At 40.3% G+C, this 25,849-nt stretch overlaps 1 protein-coding gene across 1 annotated transcript in view; it reads right to left on the minus strand.

Moving 5' to 3' along the window:
• Positions 1-25,849, minus strand: part of IL5RA (interleukin 5 receptor subunit alpha) — a 55,457-nt gene that overhangs the window by 17,311 nt on the left and 12,297 nt on the right. The window contains exons 4-10 of the mRNA XM_060111503.1: positions 11,547-11,631; positions 9,883-10,028; positions 8,550-8,688; positions 7,718-7,871; positions 7,456-7,643; positions 5,012-5,157; positions 1,553-1,691 (exon numbers count right to left, since the gene is read on the minus strand). Of these exons, the coding sequence (XP_059967486.1) occupies positions 1,553-1,691; positions 5,012-5,157; positions 7,456-7,643; positions 7,718-7,871; positions 8,550-8,688; positions 9,883-10,028; positions 11,547-11,631 (997 nt within the window). The remainder of the gene's footprint in view (positions 1-1,552; positions 1,692-5,011; positions 5,158-7,455; positions 7,644-7,717; positions 7,872-8,549; positions 8,689-9,882; positions 10,029-11,546; positions 11,632-25,849) is intronic.

Here is a 25,849-nt window from a genome sequence, read left to right on the forward strand (position 1 = left end):
TTGTTTGTATTTCACAATAACCTGTGAGACAGGAGAGGTGGATATTAATTATCTCCTTAGTCCTGGGAATCCACGGATGGACAGAGAGAAGTGGTTTGTTCAAGGGTATGTAGTCAGTACGTGCTAAGGCTGGCATTAAACCTGAGCTTTCTATGGAAGACTCCAGAATTTTTCCTCCCTCTTTGTGTTCTTGTAGCTCTTATGCAGCACTTAGCCACATACGTCTGCTTCCCCAGGCTGCATGTCTGTGGCACATACATGAGATACACTAGTTGTTTTTTAACTGGCCAAGATACACAGATAATAGCAAACACAGGGTGTACATGTTTCTAGCATCATGGTGCAAGGCCACCTCTCCAGGTTATGGAAGTGCCATCTGACATAAAAGGAGAATGGAAATTTGCCCTTTCATTCAGAGCCACCATCATCACCCTTCTCCAATCCCACAGACAGATACAATGATCATATTATTTGCCAAGTAAGCTAGTCAGTTTAATCATAAACAAAAACAGCTGCAGAACCAATGCAGGAGCCCAGGTGATGCCCAGTCCTTTGGATCCTCTAGGTCTGTTATGCTGAGGGCCCAGGGCTGGATCCAGATTTTGTGGGCCCTGAGATTATTCAGTTTTGGAATCTTCTTTATGAAATGAAACAAAAGTATAAATTCAGAATTAGGTATAGGAAAATTATAGAAATGGAGACCAGATTAGTAGTCGACAGGGGTTAGGAATGGAGGAGAGGAGAGAGAAATGAAAGTGCTTAAAAGGGGGCAAAAGGAAGGACCCTTGTGGTGACATATACATGAACCTGCACATGCGATAAAATTGCATAGAACTAGTACACACACAAATGAGTAGATACGAAATCGATGAAATCTGAATAAGATCAGTGGGTTGTAGCAATGCCACTTGTTTGGTTGCCATATTATATTACAGTTTTGCAAGAAGTTACTCTTGAGAGAAACTGAGTAAAGGCTACATGAGCTCTCGACATTATTCCTTATGACTGAATATGAATCTACAGTTATTTCAAAACAAAAAAATTAATTTGGAAAAACTGAATAGAAGTAGAATCAGATAATCTGGGGGAAAAAAAAGTACTAGACTTTGGAAGGGCTCTTGCTAATGAGAAGCTGGAACACTGGAGCGTCATTGGCCTCATGGTAAATCCACCTCTGGTTAAAAAGGCAGCAGGGGCTTCCCTGGTGGCGCAGTGGTTGAGAGCCCGCCTGCCGATGCAGCAGACGCGGGTTCTTGCCCCGGTCCGGGAAGATCCCACATGCTGTGGAGCGGCTGGGCCCGTGAGCCATGGCTGCTGAGCCTGCACGTCCGGAGCCTGTGCTCCGCAACGGGAGAGGCCACAACAGTGAGAGGCCCATGTACCATAAAAAAAAAAAAAAAAAAAAAAAAAGGCGGCAGACTGACAGAGGATGAGGCCTAGTAGGGACATGAAAGCATTTCAAGACTCACAAGTGAAGGTGTACACTTTACAGGAGGATCTGTTATAACCACAAGTAAGGTCACTTGCTTTAAAATAAACAGGAGATACTCACCCACATAAATAGGCTGACTCCACTCGCTGGAGGGTCCCACCGCTCTGCACACAGAGCTCACTGCTGCTCTCACTTGAATGGAATACTGAGAAATACCATCAATTTTGGAGATGAATGTATTGGTCGTTATTTTTTCTGTCTAAATGGGAAAAAAGAGCATTGTAAGAATCCCTGGACACGCAATTTAAATTATGGCAATCATCAGGATGGGAGGTCGTATGTAAGTAATGTGACTCAGTATTCAGTGACCCGTTTAAAATCAGTAAGACTCACATCGATTAGTTTATTCTAGACCGCTTCACTATGGAGGTGTTGGCAGTCACCCTTGGGGGGAAAGCTATGTAGTAACCAAAATAAATAAAGCAGGCAACTGTAAGATCTAGATGATCCATCCGGGTCCAACTGATATTTCTAGACTGAAAGACTGGAGTGGCACATAGCAGAATGCATAACCTCTCTCATCTTGTCCCTGGATATTCTCTAATCACCTAACTCACAATATCACATGGCTTCCGTCATATTCAACAGGATCCAGCAAACTACAGTCTATGGCCAATGTGGCCTGCTACCTGTTTTTGTAGGGACTGCAAGCGACACATATTTTTCAGTGTTTGAAAAATATAAAAAGAATAATATTTTGTGACTCATGAAAAGTACATGAAATTGAAATTTCAGTGTCCACAAACACAGTTACTGGAATGCAGTTACGCCTATTTGCTTGTATTGATGGCAGAGCTGAGTAATTGTGACAAAAACGGTATGATCTGCAAAGCCTAAAATACCTACTACCTGGCCTTTTACAGTGAAAGTTCCCTGATCCCTGATACAGTGTCTCACCCCAAGCCAAGGGGCAAGGAGCGAGGGGTGGAGGGGGCAAAAGGAAGCAGAAAGAGCAAGGACCTTGAATCTAGGAAGAAGGGGGTTTGAATCCCAGGTCTACCTCCATCTAACTGCAGGGTAATTTCCTTGACCTCTCTGAGCCTCAGTTTTCCCATCTGTAAACTAGGAACCATACCACCTAATGGATTATTGAATTAAATGGAATTAACTTTGTAAAGCCCAAGTTTAAAGATATATTGGGTTGTATCGTATGAAAACTGATAATATTCACCAGCCCATTTTTGACCTGCAAAAACAGCCATTTTGGGCAGTTCAACCTAATAATAAGCACTCAGTAAATGCCAGTTTGCTGTAGGCAACACAGGCTAACATTGTCTAGTGTTGAAATGAAACTGTTTTCTCACAATCAAACCCTTCTTTTATATTCTCTCTACTGGTCAGTGTCCCCACCATGCAGCTAATACCCCAAACCCGAGATGTGTCCCTGGCCGCCTGTATCTTACATACTCCTGGATGTGTTTCTCCCTTCTTCGTCCCTGCTCCAAAACCACTGCCATTTTAGGTCTCATCATTTTTTGCTTGGAGCATTGCAGTAGCCATGAAACTGGTATTCTATGTCCACATGTCCCCTCTCCGTCCATACCCAGCTTTCATGCTGCTACCAAATTAATTCTGCGATTCTGCAGATGTGTTCACATTTTTCTATCAAGCTAAACACTTTAGTGGTTTCCATTGTCTATGACCATGGTTTTAAAAAGAGAAACCATTTCTTTTTTTAAACAAAATCTTAGAGTCATTCTGGGAGAAGTCCCAGTGTAAGAGCTAGAGTTACGATTCCAGCGTTGGCCTTATGTCCAGGCTGACTACATTACTGCCACTGGGCTGAAGGAACCGTGCTCACTCATGCTGTGGGGTTGCTCTTTCGGCCTAGAACCCCTGCCACTCCAGGTGTGGTTGGAGGACTGGTGTGAGTCAGGAGCTGTTTATTGCTGATCCTTGAGGAGATAAATACAGAAATGGAGACAACAATTTGGGAGCTTTCATAGCAACCTGGCATTGCCGTGGCGTCCACGCCCAGAATCACTGGGCTTGTCTTTTGCTATATGTGATTTTTCTAGCAAATCATTTTTATTGTATTTTACAGAAGTACCAATGTAGGGTGGATTAGAAATTTTAAAAAGAAAGCCAGTCTTTTGCCATGTGTGCTTAAATACATGGGGAAGTGCTGGCTAAAAAAAATCCATCTCTGCTTCTCCCACTAAGCAAGTTTCTATTCCTCCTTCAAGATTCCATTCAATTCCCCTCCCCTGGGTGGAGGCCCTGGCACCTTGCTTTGTCCACTCCCTCCTTTGTATCCACGTTGACATTAACGATGGTCAGGCAGCTCTGAGGCTGAGTGAGTGCATCCAGTAGACCAGGCCCCTTGATAGCAGAAACAGTACCTATTTATCTCTGTATATCCCACAGAGAAGCCAGCTCGTAAATATTTATTAACCCGAATTGAATTGAATTGAATTGAATTGAATTTGTAAGGCAGAAGTTTGAATCCTGACTTCTATTCTATTCTTGCTTTGTGACTTTAGGCAACTTACTTAATCTCTCTGTGCGTCACTTTCCTGTAAAATGAGAATGATCATTACATAATAGAGTAACTGTGAGGATAATAAAGCATAATGCATAGTTGATGCTCAGTAAATATTGACTTTCATTCAGTTCCTTTCCCCTTGAACTTTTTGTCCATTAAGGCTAAGGAGGCAGTTTTTTTTTTAAGTTGTGGTAAAATGCACATAACACAAAAGTTACTAACTTAACCATTTTTAAGTGCACAGTTCAGTAGTAAAGTACATTCACATTGTGCAGCCCATCTCCAGCACTCTTTTCATCTTCCAAAACTGAAACTACTCGTTAAACAAAAACTCCCCATTCACCCCTCACCCCCGCCCCCCAAAGCACCATTGTCTCACCATTGTTGTGATGAATTTGACTGCTCTAGGTACCTCATATAAGTGGATTCGTACAATATTTGTCTTTTAGTGACTCGCTTATTTCACTTAGCATAATGTTCTCAAGGTCCATCTATGATACAGTACATGTCAGGATTGTCTTCCTTTTTAAGGCTAACAATATTGCATTGTATGGATAGACCACATTTTGTTTATCCATTCCTCTGTCGATGGACACTTGGGTTGCTTCCTTCTTCTGGCTATTGTGAATAATGCTGCCGTGAACACGGATGGACAAAGATCTTTGAGACCCTGCTTTCAATTCGTTTGGATATGTACCCAGAAGTAGAAAGGTTGGGTCATGTGATAATTCTATTTTTAAGTTCTAAGAAATCCCCTTACTGCTTTCCATAGCAGCTGCACCATTTCACCAACAGTGGTGCTAATGAACTTTTATCTGACCCGTTGCATTATTTTCAACCAAAAGTAATAGATCCTTTCAAGACAAAAAGCCAGTAAGGTTTGATTTATTTTCATAAAACCCAGGTAGATGGAGATTAGATTACCTTTGACCTTGCTAGTTCCAAGGTGTAACCAGCGCAGTCACTGACAATAATTTTTTAAATGTCTCTAAAAGAAATCTATCATCGAATATCAGAATGAGCTGAAGCATTACCTGAAAATACCCCTTCCTTGTGTTGTAAACTTTCACTTCGTAATCAAAGCAATGGACCGGAAAAGCAGAAACTGGTTTCTCCCATTGGATAGAGAGACAGGTTCCTTCAGTCTCTGCTGTGACGTTTGCTGGAGGATTTACTCGATCTAGGTTAAAGAACCGAGAGGTTGGTGATCACCGTTGATAAATCTAATCCACCCACATTTCTCAAGGCATCTCTAAGCTGCGTCTTGTCGAGTACTGTAACCAGGATTTAATCTACGAACCTGCAAGCCACAGGACTCCAGCGACTCACATCTGACTCCCGTCTTGTGGTGCTAAAGGAGAGGTCTCTCCCGTAAACCTCAAGGATTCCTACTTCAAAGGGCATCGAGTGGTTAAGTGCCTTTTCCTTCAGCTTACTGCAAGACCCAGCCCACCATCCATTTTTACTTCTCCAGTTGGACCGATCTGAGGGCAAACCTGATCCTGGAGAGAATGCCCTGGAGCCTCCACTAAGCCCTGCTCTATGAAGCAGGTGTGTGGCTGGACTGATTATTTCCTCTTCCTGGGCCTCAGTTTATATTTCATTTTGTTTTGTGTATCTTGTTTTGGTTTGTTGAGAGGATTTAGTTTTCTCTTACAGAAGAAGAACGGATTAGGCTAAACTTGCCTTTGCATATAACTCCACAGTTCTTTCCCCTGAGATCTCACATGATTGTTTTATGGCCACCTGATGTGGATATAAATTATCTCTAAGTGAGTGGCCTTGTCTTAAGTTATGTGACTTAGATCTCACAGTTACTGAGTCATAGGGACGAGCTAAGAATGGGGCCCACTGGCTCCAGAGGCTACCATCCCCTAAGCCAAAAAATTTTTCATCAAAAGAGCATTTATTGGGCTTCCCTGGTGGCGCAGTGGTTGAGAGTCCGCCTGCCGATGCAGGGGACACGGGTTCGTGCCCCAGTCCGGGAAGATCCCACATGCCGCGGACGGCTGGTCCCGTGAGCCATGGCCACTGAGCCTGCGCATCCGGAGCCTGTGCTCCACAACGGGAGAGGCCACAACAGTGGGAGGCCCGCGTAACGCGCAAAAAAAAAACAAAACACATTTATTTCTTTTAGTAATCTGAGAGATTGGTCTCAATAAAATGACTATCACACAAGAAAATGCCCATGGTCTGTCCCAGGCTGTGTCCATTGGCATCTTAATATCATTGTTTCTCAGGTCCCCCTCAGCATTTTTTATTACCTATTTTTATGAAAGTGATATTTTTAGGTCATCTAAGTAATACTCTATCGAAGAGAATTATATAACCTCTTTAGTAAGTGCTGTGATTCTTTAAACAAAGTTATACTCTATTTGATACACATACAGATGATAGAAACAGATATAGGTGTCACATGCCAAACCATGTCCTTTAAATAATAACATTTTGCATATTTATTGGATACTTAGGCCAGGCACTCTTCTAAGCACTTTATAATTATTAACATACTTAATTGTCACAAAGACCTTGTAGGAAGTATTGATTTCTCCCCATATTTCAGATAAAAAGATTGAGGCCCAGAGAAATGACCAGCTTGTCTAAGGTCACTCAGCAAGTCAGTGGAGGAGCCAGGGCCCAAGTCCAGGCAGCCTGGCTCCACAGCCCACTCTACTAAGCAGAGGCCACTACTGAAACCTTGAACGTTCAGAACCAGAAATGTTATGTGAGAGGCTCCTGATGAGCTGCATTAATACAAGTATCTAGGATGAAAGAGAAGGTCTTCAGTTTTGAGAACTGAGCAAGTGAAGGCTTAAATAATAGGCTTAGATCTGAGAACCACATCGTAAGGGGGACACTCTAACTCAAGAACACCCAGAGGAGAAAGTCCAGAAGGGTAGAGAGGATCATAAGAGGAATGCATGAGAACTGGGGGCCGGTAGCCCGGGGAAGAGAGATCTCAGGATGGGAAACCTGGCTGCCTTTGGATAGCTGAGGGACCATCTTGTGGGGAAAAGAATCAGACCTATTTGGGGGTGGCACCAGCCCATCACAGGACCCATGGGCAGAAATGTTACTAAACCAGCCAGAGCTGCTGAGAGATGATATGGGGTTCTTCCAGCAGTGAGTTTACTTTCCCTGGAGCAGTGATTCTCAACGAGGGGAGATTTTATCCCCTAGGGGACATTTTTATTGTCACAACTTGCGGGGGAGGAGGTGCTACTGGCATCTAGTAGGTGGAGACCAGGGCTGCTACTGAACACCTGGTAAGGCACAGGGCAGGCCACACACGGAGTTCTTTCGCCAAATACATCAGGAGCGCGGAGGCTGAGAAACCTTGACACTGAGGTTCTTAAGCAGCGGGCAGATGGTCACTTAGCATCAGACAAGTAGCTAAACAAGGTGATCCTTATAACCCCTCCGAGTGCTGAGATTCTGCGACTCGGTTATTTTTGGCTTTGAGTCAAGCCCATCTTACCAATGGCGTGAAGGGCAAAGAGCTCATCGAAAGGCTTGATCGCAGCTTCCTTGCTCGAGCCGTTAACATACACTGCAAGCGAGTCGCGCCCTTTGCTATTGATAAAAGTCCTGGGAAACCAGCAGGCGATATTTCTCTGCAAGGTGTCTTTGCTGTATTCTTGGCATTCTTCAGTCCAAGAGCCATACCTGAATTGGAACACTCATAAGTTTTTAAGGCTGGAGGAAACAACCCACTCACGAAAGTGAAAACAGATACTAACCTATAGTAGAGAAAATACTGCGTATCCTCAGGGGCATCCTTGCCAACAAGCCAGGTGCAGTGAAGAGAAACTTGGTACGGCCGTAAGTGTGTGTGATTATTTGCCTTGGTGTTCGTGGTGCAAGTTAAATTCACAATTGAGGTTCCAGGAGACCCTAGATGGTCAAAAATGTTTTTAAAAAGAGTGGATGTATGTTTATGTATAACTGATTCACTTTGCTGTACACCGGAAAGTAACACAACCATATAAATTAACTATCCTCCAATAAAAATTAAAAAAAAAAGAACAAGACATTGCCATGACAGCTTCTGATTGTTTGTTTAGAAAGGGTAGTGATTGGGGACATCAAAAAGGGCTTCACAGAGCAGGTATGATTTGATTTGGGCTCTGAAGTATAGGAAGGATTCAGAAAAACAGTCAGGTGAGCCCAGGAAAGCGAGGGCTCCAAGGCAGGACTGTGCTAGTGTGTAGGAGTCATGGCTGTAAATCCATCTGAGAAGACCGCAGGAATCACGTAGGGGGTGGTTGGAAAGATGTCCTGGAACCCAATTATTAGAGACCTGATTGGCCCAGATTTAGTTTATGACCCTCTGTCTTTTGAGCTGGGGAGGAGAAATATCCACAATGCTGACAGGGAACGGCCAGACAGAGTTGGCTGGGTTATGACGCTGAGAAGTGATCATGGTCTTGGTGAGGATGTTGATGAGGTAAAAGGATACCGGGCAGGAACTGGTGACTGACAAAAGAAGAGAAAACTGAGGTGGTGTTTTCTGACTTTCCTGTGTTTACAAAGCCTGAAATATAAAACTGGGCTCTTAGAGGGCTGCCTTACCTGGTGGGGCTCTAAGCTCCGCGGAAATCCAGCTGCTTGGCTGGAGGGAGTGGTCGTTCCACGGGACCGTCTGCACACTTGCTGAAAAGCCTTTATGAAGGATGGTTGTGCGTCTGCTCTCAGTGTTCCTGGTTTCGTACTAAAAATAAGACAAGTCACAATATGCAAAGGGGAAGTGGCCTTGAGAGAACTATTTTAATCAACTAGGCGTTTTCTTCCATTTTTAAAATGGCACGTAAACACAATGCAATGAACATGTTTTGCTAGAAAAAATTAAACCCACTGTTTCAAGGTTATGTCCTTATCCCTAAACTCATCAAGTTGTAGACATTAAATAGGTGCAGCTTTTAAAATACAGGTCAGTTATATCAAAATAAAGTGGTTTTAAAAATGAATAAATAAATTAACCAATTCGAGATGTGTACATGTTTCAAAAATACATAATAAAAATATAAAAATTAATTCTTCAAGGATACCTGAATAAATGCTTCTTATAAAAACAAACAAAATGTTACAATGAAGGCTCCAGTTTCCTTTGACTACTATCTCTAGTTCCAGTCTCCTTACCAGAGGTAACTTTTGACGGAAAATTCTCTAGAATTCCATATTGACTGGAATTTAATTTGTTTAATTTTATTGAGCATCTACTAGGTACCTGATGCTTTAATATATGCCTGCAGTGAAGTTGGGGCTCTGAGAAATTAAGTGACTGGTCCACGATTCTAAAGGCAGGAAATGGCCGAACTGGGATTCGAACTTGGCCTCTTCGATTAGGTACCCTGCCCTCCTCTTCTTTTCAGCTTTTCTCTTCTGTTCTTGTGACTATTTTAGAGGAAATTATATAAAACCAATATCTGAACCATTGTACCTCAGAAGTTACTAAACTTGATTTTGTGTGTGTGTGTGTGTGTGTGTGTGTGTGTTATGCGGGCCTCTCACGGTTGTGGCCTCTCCCGCTGCGGAGCACAGGCTCCAGACGTGCAGGCCCAGCGGCCATGGCTCACGGGCCCAGCCACTCCACGGCACGTGGGATCCTCCTGGACTGGGGCACGAACCCATGTCCCCTGCATCGGACTCCCAACCACTGCGCCACCAGGGAAGCCCCTAAACTTGATTTTGAAGTGGAAGAATTGTCCCAAAGTTAAAATGTTCTGAGCTGCTGTTTAATGCAGGTGTTAGTTCTCAGTCATTTCAATGGAGACATTGCTCTACTGGGAATATAACAAAAAGCCCTTTAGTGGTTTTCTTTTTTTTTAGTTAAAATTTCTTTGATAAGGAAAATGCAGTCAAAGTTAAAACTTAAATAAGGATTGCCATCAGAATAAACACTTACATCTTCTTCTTGTGGAGCATTTATTTTCACGTGATACCCTAGCTGGACATTTCTTTGTTCTTGATCAGTATTTGGTTCCCAACGTAAAAGAACTTGAGCTAAATTGATAGCTTTAATGGTGAAATTGACAGGTGGGAGAAGTAAAACTGTAGATCAAAAGAAAAAAGCCACTCAATGTTTAATTATACATAGCATTTTAAAGTTGTTAAGTATTTTTTTGTGTAGTATAGTATTTTATTATGGCTATCAGAATGTATAACACTGAAATAATCTTGGGAAAAGTTTCCTTAGAAATGTTTTTAGCTCATTTTCTTTTTACTTTGCCCAGGTATTTACCTGTAACATCTACAGGTATTTTATTGAAATCTGAATATTTTACTATATCATTACCGAATACAAGCATAATTTTCAAAGGGTCATTATCCATTAATGGACTGCAATAATGTATTAGTTTGTGGGTAGCAATGTGTTTAATGACATGGAAGAAAATAGAATAGAAAATAACAGGTGCATCAAATATATAAGAAGTACTGTTTCATGAACCTCTTGTTTCTATTATAAGTGTACTCACATATTTGCATATGTACTGGTTCATGATGTTAAAAGGATTTATTTCTTATTATGATTCAAGGTCAAAAAAACTCGTGAGCAAAATTACTCAAATAGGCATTTAGTGTTCTATTCCCCCCATTAATGAACCACTCTCTAATGTTGCCTTGAAAATAAAAGCTTTCACAAAATAAAAGGTTTCATTTAAATTACAAAATCAGTGCCTGTTCTTTTTAGAAACCTTGGAAAGCACAAATGATCAAAAAAGAAAAGAAAAATTTACCCACACTTCTATCACCGAGAGTGACATTAACGTGATACAGTCATTATCTTTTTTCTTGGGCATATGTTTATACAACTTAATAATTTTTACTAAAATTACAATATTGTACAATTATGAAACCTCCTTTGATTAATTTACGACATGTGAGGATGTTTCCACTGACCTTTAATATTCAGTAGCCTTCCCTGACTCTGCTTCCACACCTGCCACATACAGTATTCTGAGGCTCTGTCTGTACTGCACTGCCCGTTATGGTAGCCACTGGCCACATGTGGCTATTTTATTTAAATAAGATCAAATGTTCATTGTCTTCATTGCATGAGCCATATTTCAAGTGCTCGATAGTCACTTATCACTGGACAGTGCAGATACAGAGCATTGTCATGGTCATAGCAAGGTCTCTTGGACAGTGCTGATGGGGGAACCATGTGGCAGTTCTTTTTTTCTTAAACCCATTGATCAACAAGTTTCTGAAGCAAACCTACTGGAACCTTCTTATTCTTTGGTTGTGAGGACTTGGAACCGTTCCCTTGCCTGGAAAGACGTTCCAAATACGGCCATCAGCTGCAGCTTTGTTCTGAGTGCCCATTTACCCACACTTGGAATATGAAGTGTGGGTAAACTGCAGCATAAAATGTGCATTTCAGCTGACTCTGCTTTCTTATAATAGAGCATGTTTAAAGAGTTTGTATTCTGATAAGAATAAATGTTCCATCCCCTTTAAAAAAAATCATAATTTCCTAATTAATTATTATTTAGGAGAAAATAATGCTATCCTTTTTGTAATGTACTTTTTCTCAAAAAAATATTGAATTTAATAGACGATGCTTACATTTTTTATCAGGAAGTAAGTCTACTTGCAGTATCACTGTGGCCCCCAAAAGAATCAGTGATGAAAGTGCCATGATGATCAAATCCTACAGAAAACAGAGACAAAAATCCAAATTGCCACCTGTTACCATTTTAAAGAAAAACTGGCAGCTCCTTTCTAAAGAAAAATGTAGTCATTTTGCCATTTAGCGAACATTTATGAACTTTCTGTTACGTGTTAGAAATACCAATATGAAAAAATCTTGGACTTTGTCTTGCCAGTGTGGATCCGTAATCTGAGTGGCAGAAGGAAGTGTAACTCGATAATTGTAATTCCAGTCGAAAAGCTGCTCCCATAAAGATGTTTATGGGGCACAGTAGGAGCAAAGGGACTTCAGAATTGAGTCCTAAAGGATGAACTAGAGTTCTTTTTTTTTTTTTTTTTTTTTTTTTTTTGCGGTATGCGGGCCTCTCACTGTTGTGGCCTCCCCCGCTGCGGAGCACAGGCTCCGGACGCGCAGGCTCCGGACGCGCAGGCTCAGCGGCCATGGCCCACGGGCCCAGCCGCTCCGCGGCATATGGGATCCTCCCAGACCGGGGCATGAACCCGTATCCCCTGCATCGGCAGGCGGACTCTCAACCACTTGCGCCACCAGGGAGGCCCTGAACTAGAGTTCTTGACACACACACACAAGTGAGCAAAGGCATCTCTGGTGGCCTTGCACACAGCCATGCAAAGCCGGAAGAGAAGAAGGAAAATAGGAGAGGATTGCTATTCAGCGGGAGACCAGAGCAGGTCTTTGAACAGTAAAAGTTCTAGGCAGCGTTAATCAAATTGAAAGTAAATACCATTGCCAGTTTCATTAATAAGGATTTAAATATGAGCCAACATGACAAGAAACTTAAATCTAAACAATTTTAATGTGGGAAGGAGAAACTTTGTATCACAAACCTAGAATGTGTGTGGAACTTTGAACTGTGAAGAGGCTGAATTTTTTGTTGAAGCCAGAAAGGAACAGGCCATAAAAGAAAATGAAGACGTAGTTAATAGGCCTGGAGAAGATGAAAACAGTATTTCTATTTATTTGAAATAAGTGGACAATGAAAAGGAATCTCTAGTAGAAAAGTTAGCATAACTCAAGTGTGGCCGTCTGAAAAAGTGGTTAGGTCATCTCAGCCACTTTTTTTTACATGTGAAAGAAAAGAGTGGAGGATCTATTGTTGGGAATTGTAGATTAGAAATCTTGAGTGTTTCCTCCAAAAATTTCGAAAGGCATTTTTCTTATGAACTTAAAGAACAAAAGTAACATTCCACCTGCTGTGTGCTGCCCTAGCTTTTACAAAGCAGTTCTTCCTGTTTTCTCTCATGAGCTACCTCCCGCGCCTCCCCACCAGGGAAGTGGTGTGTGGTTATTATCCAATTTTCAAGGGTGAAAAGGTGTCTAAAAAGTTAAATAATTTGCCAAAAATCACGTGTCTGGTAAATCATGGAACGTAGACCCAATCTCAGATCTTCCAACCATAAAACCTTTGTTCTATATTAATTTAAATGACATGATTTTCAATTTAAAGATTTATTTAAATGGTTTGGTGTTTTCCAAACATAATTCTAGTAGAACCACAGAAGATAGAACTTGCCTAAATGGATACGTTCAGGAAGTACAGAAACCACGCTTTCTTCACTTTTACAACTTAACTTACTGTTATCACTGCTTAACTTGCTAATGAAATTAGTAAAATGTCACAACATAGAAAACAGAAACAGCATACAAAGCATTTAATTCCTTTTTCAAACAAATTTAAGTGTTACTAATCAGAGTTATGCCGCTTTTGATAAAAATAATCCTGTTTCTTTCTCTCTGATGAGTTCACACCATGTAGAAAAAGAATTTTTAAAACAACAGTGACAATAAAAGCAAGTATTCTTGTATTTTTAAAGGTTTCAATAAGTGAGAATGTTAAGGAATTAAAGGAAAGCATTAGTAATTTACTAAGCCTGAGAAGCAAGAATAAAATATCCTTAACAAACAACAAAGATAGCTTCCTCTTCAAGTTTAGAAGGTGATGTCTTTGAAATGTCAGCATTTCCGGAAATAATATCACATATGTTCTAACTTTGTAGTAATCCATTAACAGGAAGAATTCTAGGTCAGAAAAAAATGTAACATTGATATTCCTGAGTGACTTTTACTGCCTGGCAGAGTAAGTAGTAAGTTATAACCATACTTGTAAAAATAATAAATGTCTCTCCTTTGCAATTAAATTGTTGAAGTAATAAACTATTGAATGTCTCAGTGGGGAGATAATTGAATATTTTAAACAACCAAGCAGTCTCCCCTAGAATTTGCTATGTGTTCTGCTTTTATAGCTGTTGAATATAGAATTATTTTTTCAAATTTGATCATTCAAAAATTTTTCAATGATTTTTTTTGGCCATAAAACAGCCATACACTATTTTCCCCATCTTATTGTGATATTTTCTCTTAAACAGGATGATAACTTTGACCAAAAAATGGTTGTCTTATAGGCAACATAAGATACTCAAGTGGGAGTATAAATTTTACCAAGAATGACAATTTTTTGTGGGCCAGATAAATTCCATACAAGGCTGGGTATTACTGGAGTTTTGACAATTGATCCCGTATTTTCTATAATTCTGTTTGCTCTGCTTGTTCCCTGAAAACACCTTCAGCCTTTGCTCATGTCGCCTTAATATTTCTGGTTCCAGGCATAGCAATCACCCTTACTGGAAAAACAACTTGAATCTCTTGGGGTCGTCTCTTTAATCCAAAGATACACTGCTATATAGATGTCAACTGGGTAATATTTCATTGTGCGATAGGCTATTTCACTACCTTAAAAATACATCAGAGTGACATGTTCAATTCATTCTTTTCATGGCTACCAATTAAAATCCAGCAGAAAACCGTTACATTGTTAAAATGAGATTCAAATTCAGCAGAATGCAGCAAACGTGGGTTTCCTACTTACGATTGTCAGAAATGCACGCTCAGGCTTCCCTGGTGGTGCAGGGGTTAAGAATCCACCTGCCAATGCAGGGGACACGGGTTCGAGCCCTGGCCCGGGAAGATCCCACATGCCGCAGAGCAACTAAGCCCGTGCGCCACAACTACTGAGCTTGCACTCTAGAACCCATGAGCCACAACTCCTGAGCCCGAGAGCCACAACTACTGAGCCCGCAGGCCACAACTACTGAAGCCCACGCGCCTAGAGCCTGTGCTCCGCAACAAGAGAAGCCACTGCAATGAGAAGCCCGCTCACCGCAAAGAAGAGTAGCCCTGCTCCCCACAACTAGAGAAAGCCCGTGTGCAGCAACGAAGACCCAATGCAGCCAAAAAAAGAAAAGAAAAAAAATGCACACTCAGTGTCTTAGAGAGCCCGTGGGCTACCTGTTCGTGTGACATTTTGCTGAGTCAATCTAAAATTTCTTGAGCACTCTCTGAGAATCTGGCTTCTAGTAGGTGTTATATTCTTTCAAATTTAGAGGAAACCGGAGCACCATCTCTTGCACTACAGATGTTTCTAGAAAGTTGGGTGAAGTCCTGACAATTGGCGACAAATTTCCCCAGTGTTCTTGAGAATTCGTCAGATTCTACTGAAGTTCAGACAATATTTTCCCCACTCTTTCCCACATATTTTGCTGCCCAGTACATTTGTTTTTATAACCAAAGTTGAATTTACCCTTTTTAAAGAAACTTTTTGAGTCAGCTGTGGTGACAGTGAATTCAAACTCAATATCAGTGCACAGAAATTGAAAAGCAACTGAGAGGATTCATGGTCTGTTAAGCCCTTAAAAGTAGAGTTTACTTTTTACTTCGTCTTTTCTTTTTTTTTTTCCTCTGTACAGTGTAATCAGCAATAAAACCTATCTCTTGGGGGATGAAGAATAAATAAATAACCCAAGGTGTGAAATGCAAATGACAAGTTTAGCTAGGTAGCTAGGTATGTTGCCTTACCCCCAAATGAGAAATCTACACACTCCTAAAAATACAAGTGGGTAACAAGGACCATATATAAGGTAGGCAACTTTTTTTTTTTTTCTGCTACGGAACTTCTGATTAATTTTCTGAAATAGTCCTAAAATGTAACTCAGGGATTCAAATTGTTGCCACAGTCATAAACACTCGTTAGCCAAGGCAGAAAAGGTGCTGCCACCCTGAGTATTTGGAAACTGCTGGCAGAAGGAGTTTGCTGCAGATCTCCCAGAGGTTGGATGTCTTCTAGCGAATTGCATGTGGTGCACTCTCATCCCACATCCATGCGTTCCCTTCCCCAGACTCACCCCCTTTCCCGGGCTTACCTGTCTCCTGCGGTCCTCCTGTTTCCCACGACTGTACTCAGTAGCAGAAAGCCAGGACCACGTCCATCAGCACCTAGCACAGTGTCAGGTGCAGGGCAGGTGCTGCACATGCCTGGCCCTATAAAGAGTAAAGGCAAATTAACACACAACCCTTAACATGTCAAGCCCTTTAGGGTAAGCATAGGGACAAGTTAGATGAGAGGACGGCAGGCTGGGAACATGTAACAAGCCTGGTCTGTTTTGAGAGAGGTGTAATACTTTTGGTAACTTGCCTAAAAATTTCCCCAAGCAGCGTTTCAAGTAATGAAAACAAATGAGGTGATTTGAATTCCAAAACTTTATTATGTTTGAAATGCAAACTTTGAACAAATAGCTACAGACATTAACATATTTTTCAATAACTATGAAAGAGGGCATACCCTTTCACAAGAAGTAGAAGCTGTACCAGGTAATGGAATTTTCGGCCTGATAATTCATTAAATTGGGTATCAAATACAGTAATCAATATGGCTATAAAAGCAGTCATTTTATGTGTTGATGAATTTTAGGCTAATAGATTAATAAGAGATTCTGATTTTTCTTTGTCTTCCTTTCTTTCTCCTTTTTTTTTTCATTCAAATTGTGACCATTTCTTCTGTATACATGAAAATATGTTTACATTGCTTTCGGTGAAAATTGAATTAGTGAACATAAAACCAAGTGAGATATTTCAGCAAGTTTTTGTACATTTTATATAAAATCAAACAATGTTTTCAAAATTGTTTGAAAATCCTAGAACCCTCAGAAGAAACAATAAACAGAATGCCTTCAGTTAGAGGCAATGCAGACATTTCCTTCTTTGTTGTTGTTGTTTCTTAATTTGTAGCTTTCTCAATTAACTGAAACTTCCTCAAAATATTGAGATATTTTATTATATCCTGTACCCTATTTTCTAAATTCACATATTTCCTCAGAAATCTTGGCAGAACGCATGTTCTCATTTTCATCACTAAAGTATCTGCACCGGTGGGAAACAAGCCTCTTACACAAGCATCAACAAAAACTGTAGGTGTTATTTTAATGTGACTCACCTTCGCACGGATTTGCACACCGCAGTTACTTGGCCAACACACAGGAATAGAACGCTACACCCAGAGTCTATATGACCTGCCTGATACCATGTCCATAGCACCGGTATTAGTTCAGTCCCTGCTAATAATAGAGTTTCAAGGGGTTTTGTTTTCCTCTTTTCTTTATTTAAAAGTTTGCCATATATTTATAAATCATTCTCAGTCACTTTTCCTATCCCCCCTCTGCCCCCACCATGTAATGAAATTATTAGGAGGTGGAGCCCAGGGTACTATTAGAGAGAAAGAGACATTTGCTCACTCGGAGATGAATCAGCCTGGATCCCCACTTACTGAGAAGTGCAGTGCCATGTCATCAGAAGCAGCCACAGGGCACTGAAAATGAACCTTATCTCTGGGTGCACTATTTGACTTAGAGACGGATCTCCTTCACTGTTTCATCATCGCAGCTGTAATGGTTAAAAACTCACAGCCAGTTTCCTTGACGATAGGATGGCAGCAGGGCTACTCTAAGCAAATATCCAGGAGCATTTGTGAGCGGGCCATTCTGGACGAGCCGTAACTGAAACTCCCCAGGGCTAAACTGCTGTCAAGTGGAGGATCTCTCTTGTCCTGATAGCCACTATCTGATAACCGTCTCATCTGCATTTTCATTCTCTTTCAAGATGCTTTGTTTTTTTTTAAAAAAAAAAAAGATGCTTTGTTTTATTCAGGAGTTGAAATGAACGTTTGCTCCTGGTAATCAAATTTTCTCTGGGCACTTTCCAGCGCTGCGTTTCTGTTTTCTTTACGTGCTTAAGTCAACTAGAGTATGTATAGAGCCTCTGTTACTTACACAATACCAGGCACATGATTTGACAGAAAAACGGGGCATCCACTATTCCCTACAAGCTGATCAGCAATTTGCAGTTTTCTGGGGATGCATTAACCCTTCTCTGCTGTGTTAGCAGGTTCTGCGCCCTCAGATAAATGGGTGTGTGCCATGGGAGGGGGCAGAGGAGGGGAAGGAGTCTCCGGGTGCCATCAGTTGCTGGCATCGGTAGCCTGGATGCGCCCTGAACAAATTGTGACGGTGGCTGTGTCAGTCTGCATGCACCCTGGGACCTTCCCTTTTCTGTCATCTCCCAGTTCCCAGTGTCGCACCTCAGCTGTCCTCTCCTCAGTACCTTCCATTTAAGTAAACCTAGCTGGGTTTTCCTGTCCTTTGTTTCATTTCTGTCTGGGGAGTTTCCAGCCCACTGACTTGCAAAGCTGACTTTTTAAAAAAATGTTGCCCGGGTGTGAATAGACAACAGTGGCACTTAATGTATCAAGTGTCTGAGACAGGTGTGAGTCTTTGCCTTTGAAAGGGGACCTCCAGGCTTAGCCCAAGATGGTGAGTGACGGCAGGCCCTGAGAAGCCACTGCCCAACTGGGAACCAAGGGGCCTAGGTCCCCACAGAGGAGATGTAGAGAGAGGTGATGGCCAGGTGAGATAAGGGCTTCAGTTTGCAAGATGACAAATAATTGGGACCCGTAATGAGACGTCCTGCAAGTCAGTGAATGTCATGTGCAAGGACAGCCATTGGGATCCCCAAGGTAATTGTTTTCACAGTTGCCAAAAAGGAACCACGTCAATTGTTACTAGATGAGAGAGAACTTCAAGATGGCAGAGGAGTAAGACGTGGAGATCACCTTTCTCCCCACAAATACATCAAAAATACATCTATATGTGGAACAACTCCTACAGAACACTTACTGAACGCTGGCAGAAGACCTCAGACTTCCCAAAAGGCAAGAAACTCCCCACGTACCTGGCCGTGTAGCTGACAGGGTCTTGGTGCTCCAGCTGGGTGTCAAGCCAGAGCCTCTGAGGTGGGAGAACTGAGTTCAGGACATTGGTCCACCAGAGATCTCCTGACTCCACATAATATCAATCAGCAAAAGTGCTCCCAGAGATCTCCATCTCAACGCTAAGACACACCTCTACTCAACGACAAGCAAGCTCCAGTGCTGGACACCCTATGCCAAACAACTAGCAAGACAGGAACACAACCCCACCCATTAGCAGAAAGGCTGCCTAAAATCATAATAAGGTCAGAGACACCCCAAAACACACCACCAGACACGGTGCTGCCCACCACAAAGACAAGCCTCATCCACCAGAACACAGGCACCAGTCCCCTCCACCAGGAAGCCTACACAACCCACTAAACCAACCTTACCCACTGGAGGCAGACACCAAAAAGAACAGGAACTACAAACCTTCAGCCTGCAAAAAGGAGACCCCCAAGTGCAGTAAGTTAAGCAAAATGAGAAGACAGAGAAATATGCAGCAGATAAAGGAGCAAGGTAAAAACCCACCAGATCTAACAAATGAAGAGGAAATAGGCAGTCTACCTGAAAAAGAATTCAGAGTAATGACAGTAAAGATGATCCAAAATCTCAGAAATAGAATGGAGAAGATACAAGAAACATTTTAAAAGGACCACGAAGAACTAAAGAGCAAACAAACAATGATGAACAACACAATAAATGAAATTAAAAATTCTTTAGAAGGAATCAATAGTAGAATAACTGAGGCAGAAGAAGGAATAAGTGACCTGGAAGATAAAATAGTGGAAATAACCACCATAGAGCAGAATAAAGAAAAAATAATGAAAAGAGTTGAGGACAGTCTCAGAGACCTCTGGGACAACATTAAATGCACCAACATTCGAATTTTAGGGGTCCCAGAAGAAGAAGAGAAAAAGAAAGGGACTGAGAAAATATTTGAAGAGTTTGTAGTTGAAAACTTCCCTAATATGGGAAAGGAAATACTCAGTCAGTCCAGGAAGCAGAGAGTCCCATACAGGAAAAAACCAAGGAGAAACACGCCAAGACACATATTAATCAAAATATCAAACATAAATACAAAGAAAAAGTATTAAAAGCAACAAGGGAAAAACAAATAACATACAAGGGAATCCCCATAAGGTTAACAGCTGATCTTTCAGCAGAAACTCTGCAAGCCAGAAGAGAGTGGCAGAACGTATTTAAAGTGATGAAAGGGAAAAACCTACAAGTAAGATTACTCTACCCAGCAAGGATATCATTCAGATTCGACAGAGAAATGAAAAGCTTTACAGACAAGCAAAAGCTAAGGGAATTCAGCACCACCAAACCAGCTTTACAACAAATGCTAAAGGTACTTCTCTAGGCAGGAAACACAAGAGAAGGAAAAGACCTACAATAACAAACCCAAATCAATTAAGAAAATGGTAATAGGAACATACATTTCGATAACTACCTTAAATGTAAATGGATTAAATGCTCCAACCAAAAGACATAGACTGGCTGAATGGATACAAAAACAGGACCCGTATATATGCTGTCTACAAGAGACCCACTTCAGACCTAGGGAAACATACAGACTGAAAGTGAGGGGATGGAAAAAGATATTCCATGCAAATGAAATGCAAAAGAAAGCTGTAGTAGCAATTCTCATATCAGACAAAATAGACTTTAAAACAAAGGCTATTACAAGAGACAAAGAAGGACACTGCATAATGATCAAGGGATCAATCCAAGAAGAAGATATAACAATTGTAAATATGCACCCAACATATGAGCACCTCAACACATAAGGCAAATGCTAAGAGACATAAAAGAGGAAATTGACAGTAACATGATCATAGTAGGGGACTTTAACACCGCAATGGACAGATTATCCAAATTGACAGATCATCCAAAATGAAAATAAATAAACACAAGCTTTAAATGATACATTAAATGAGATGGACTTAATTGATATTTATGTCCAATGAACAGATCATCCAAAATGAAAATAAATAGGGTAACACAAGCTTTAAATGATGCATTAAACAAGATTGACTTAATTGATATTTATAGGACATTCCATCCAAAAACAACAGAATGCACTTTCTTCTCAAGTGCTCATGGAACATTCTCCAGGATAGATCATATCTTGGGTCACAGATCAAGCCTTGGTAAATTTAAGAAAATTGAAATTGTATCAAGAATATTTCCCAACCACAATGCAATGAGACTAGATATCAGTTACAGGAAAAAAACTGTAAAATATACAAATACGTGGAGGCCAAACAAGATGCTACTAAATAACCAAGAGATCACTGAAAAAATCAAAGAGGAAATCACAAAATACCTAGAAACAAATGACAATGAAAACACAATGACCCAAAACCTATGGGATGCAGCAAAAGCAGTTCTAAGAGGGAAGTGAATAGCAATACAGTCCTACCTCAAGAAACAAGAAACATCTCAAATAAGCAACCTAACCTTATACCTAAAGCAATTAGAGAAAGAAGAACAAAAAACCCCCAAAGTTAGTAGAAGGAAAGAAATCATAAAGTTCAGATCAGAAATAAATGAAAAAGAAATGAAACAATAGCAAAGGTCAGTAAAACTAAAAGCTGGTTCTTTGAGAAGATAAATAAAATTGATAAAGCATTAGCCAGACTCATCAAGAAAATAAGGGAGAAGACTCAAACCAATAGAATTAGAAATGAAAAAGGAGAAGTAAGAACTGACACTGCAGAAATACAAAGGATCATGGGAGAATACTGCAAGCATCTATATGCCAATAACATGGACAACCTGGAAAAAATGGACAAATTCTTAGAAAAGCACAACCTTCCGAGACTGAACCCAGAAGAAATAGAAAATATAAACCGACCAATCACAAGCACTGAAATTGAACCTGTGATTAAAAATCTTCCAACAAACAAAAGCCCAGGACCAGATGGCTTCACAGGCGAATTCTATCCAACATTTAGAGAAGAGCTAACACCTATCCTTCTCAAACTCTTCCAAAATATAGCAGAGGGAGGAACACTCCCAAACTCATTCTACGAGGCCACTATCACCCTGATACCAAAACCACAGAAAGATGTCAGCAAAAAAGAAAACTACAGGTCACTATCACCGATGAACATAGATTCACAAATCCTCAACAAAATACCAATAAACAGAATCCCACAACACATTAAAAGGATCATATACCATGATCAAGTGGAGTTTATCCCAGGAATGCGAGGATGCTTTAATATATGCAAATCAATCAATGTGATATACCATATTAACAAACTGAAGGAGAAAAACCATATGATCATCTCAATAGATGCAGAAAAAGCTTTTGACAAAATTCAACACCCATTTATGATAAAAACCCTCAAGAAAGTAGGCAGAGAGGGAACTTACCTCAACATAATAAAGGCCATATACAACAAGCCTACAGCAAACATCATTCTCAATTGTGAAAAACTGAAAGCATTTCCTCTAAGATCAGGAACAAGACAAGGTTATCCATTCTCACCACTATTATTCAATACAGTTTTGGAAGTTTTAGCCACAAAAATCAGAGAAGAAAAAGAAATAAAAGGAATCCAAATTGGAAAAGAAGAAGTAAATTGTCACTTTTTACAGATGACATGATACTATACATAGAGAATCCTAAAGATGCTACCAGAAAACTACTAGAGCTAATCAGTGAGTTTGGTAAAGTAGCAGGATACAAAATTAATGCACAGACATCTCTTGCATTCCTATACACTAATGATGAAAAATCTGAAAGAGAAATTAAGGAAACACTCCCATTTACCATTGCAACAAAAAGAATAAAATACCTCGGAATAAACCTACCTAACGAGACAGAAGACCTGTATGCAGAAAACTACAAGACACTGATGAAACAAAGATGATACAAACAGATGGAGAGATATACCATGTTCTTGAATTGGAAGAATCAACATTGTGAAAGTGACTCTACTACCCAAAGCAATCTACAGATTCTATGAAATCCCTATCAAACTAACAATGGTATTTTCCCGAGAACTAGAACAAAAAATTTCACAATTTGTATGGAAACACAAAAGACCCCAAATAGCCAAAACATTCTTGAGAAAGAAAAACGGAGCTGGAGGAATCAGGCTCCCTGACTTCAGACTATACTACAAAGCTACAGTAATCAAGACAGGATGGTACTGGCACAAAAAGAGAAATACAGATCAATGGAACAGGATAGCAAGCCTAGAGATAAACCCACGCACATATGGTCACCTTAGTTTTGATAAAGGAGGCAAGAATACGCAATAGAGAAAAGACAGCCTGTTCAATAAGTGGTGCTGGGAAGGGCTTCCCTGGTGGCGCAGTGGTTGAGAGTCCGCCTGCTGATGCAGGGAACACGGGTTCGTGCCCCGGTCCGGGAAGATCCCACATGCCGCGGAGCGGCTGGGCCCGTGAGCCATGGCCGCTGAGCCTGCGCGTCCAGAGCCTGTGCTCCGCAACGGGAGAGACCACAACAGTGAGAGGTCCGCGTACCACAAAAAAAAAAAAAAAAAAAAAAAAGTGGTGCTGGGAAAACGGGACAGCTACATGTAAAAGAATGAAATTAGAACACTCCCTAACACCGAAAACTCAAAATGGATTAAAGACCTAAATGTAAGGCCAGTTACTATCAAACTCTTAGAGGAAAGCATAGGCAGAACACTCTGTGACATAAATCACAGCAAGATCCTTTTGGACCCACCTCCTAGAGAAATGGAAATAAAAGCAAAAATAAACAAATGGGACCTAATGAAACTTAAAAGCTTTTGCACAGCAAAGGAAACCATAAAGAAGTTGAAAAGACAACCCACAGAATGGGAGAAAATATTTGCAAATGAAGCAAGGGACAAAGGATTAATCTCCAAAATTTATAAGCAGGTCATGCAGCTCAATATCAAATAAACAAATAACTATATCCAAAAATGGGCAGAATACTTAAACAGACATTTCTCCAAATAAGATATACAGATTGCCAGGAAACACATCACAGGATGCTCAGCCTCACTTATCAGTAGAGAAATGCAAATCAAAACTACAATGAGGTATCACCTCACACCGGTCAGAATGGCCATCATCAAAAATCTACAAACAATAAATGCCAGAGAGGGTGTGGAGAAAAAGGAACCCTCTTGCACTGTTGGTGGGAATGTAAATTGATACAGCCACTATGGAGAACAGTATAGAGGTTCCTTAGAAAACTACAAATAGAACTACCTATATGTGTATATATATATATATAGCTGATTCCCTTTGTTTTAAAGCAGAAACTAACAAACCATTGTAAAGCGTTTATACTCCAATAAAGATGTTAAAAAAATAGAATTAAGGTATTAATTCTGAAATTCTATACTGCTTAATATTAACTACAAAGGGGTTTGAGTGAATTAGTTGAGCACATGAATCTCAGTAAACCTGTTAACAAACAAACAAAAATTGTTATTAGATGATCTGAAAAAAAATGTGTTTTTTTTTCCTTGGGGAAAGGAAAGTTGAAGAGGGAACAGAGAGAGAAACATTTGTTTGCTAAGAAGGACCCAGAAAATGTCAGATATAGTATCAGCCATCTGGTCTGCTCTTTAGAGTCCTATATCTAATTTTAGTTGTAGCATATTTATCACTCTAGAAGCCTTAAAACTAGTTATTAATCATTGTGAGGGCAGTAATTTCTGGCCTGAAAGGCTGTTTTAACATTTTCTATATTTCTTACATACATTTATTCAACTAATATTTATTGAATGCACCTATGCATTACGCCAGGTACTGTTACAGATATAAAGAGAATTAGACCTGGTTTGTACCCTGGATACCATCAGTGTAGGTATATGACACTTTATCAACTATGCCAATATTAAAAGCAAAAATAAATGTGCTCACATTTTGTCCCCATGCCCTATTTCCAAATAAGCCCAAAGAAAAATAAGAAAGGGAGGGCTTTGTATAGTTGTTTTCTTGTTTGGTTTTTTTTGTGTGTGTGTGGGAACGACTCTTTAGAATAAATTGTAAATGTCCAAAGACAGTATAATGGAACATGCTAGAAGAATTCACAAAAATGGTTTTTCAAAAAGTGAAATCAAATTTGCCTGTATTTCTTAAGAAGCTAAATAGCCTGGGTTTAGCTGAGGAGTGTAAGTGAAAATATGAATACTAATAACATGGAAGTCTGGATGCAGTGGTTTTACCTTGAACCCTGGTTAAAGGTGCTTATTGAAGGTTTTACTTCTAGGAATCCATTCCTTGGAAAACATGTGAAATGTAGAAAAAGGTTTATCTGAGAGAGGGAAAGTAAACACAATTCATTGTACTTTTACTTATAATAAAAAGTAATGTAGAAATGGTTAAGAGAAATGTATGGCTTTTAAAGGTTGAAATAGGTGGATAGTAAAAGGAGTGTTTATCAAGAACTTTTAAGCACAGGATATTATGGGAAAATGTTAAGTAAAAACAACAGGAGTGCAAATATGCATATATAAATATATATTTGTTTTCCATAATCTCATTTTCTGTCAAAAGACCAAACTGATAGGAGTGGTTATCTCTAGGTGGTAGGCGTTTTAGTTAGGTATTGCTACAGAGCAGCCAACCACAAATGCTGTAGTGGGAAACAGTGATAAGCATTTATTTCTTGCCCAAGCCTCTGAGTTTTGACTAGGGTCTGGCTAAACTTGGCTGGGCTCCCAGTCACAGAGCAGGTTCAGGATTGTTCCAAGCATCTGTCGTTCATTTGGAACCTGGGGCTATGCAGGGCATATTCTTTTCATGTGATCCCCAAAGTGCAAGAAAGTAAGACCAACTGTACAAGAGCATTTGAGGTGTCTGCTTATGTCACATTCACTGACATCCTAAGAGTCAGAGCTAATTGCATGGACAAGCCCAGGGTCAGATGGTCCACAGTACACTTCCCCCACCTTGATAAGGTAAGGGCATGTGTGTATATAACCAGTAGAGAGGAGTGAGAATTGGAACCAGTAGCTTGTTCTCCCACAGGGGGATTGATATTTCCTTTTTTTTTTTTTTTTTGAATTTCTTTTTTTTTGAATTTTATTTTTTTATATAGCAGGTTCTTATGATATTTCCTTTAAATTTCTTCTTATGCTTCTATATATACCAATGTTT

This window comes from Mesoplodon densirostris, chromosome 10 (assembly GCF_025265405.1).
Source record: "Mesoplodon densirostris isolate mMesDen1 chromosome 10, mMesDen1 primary haplotype, whole genome shotgun sequence".
In the NCBI taxonomy this organism is placed as follows: domain Eukaryota; kingdom Metazoa; phylum Chordata; class Mammalia; order Artiodactyla; family Ziphiidae; genus Mesoplodon; species Mesoplodon densirostris.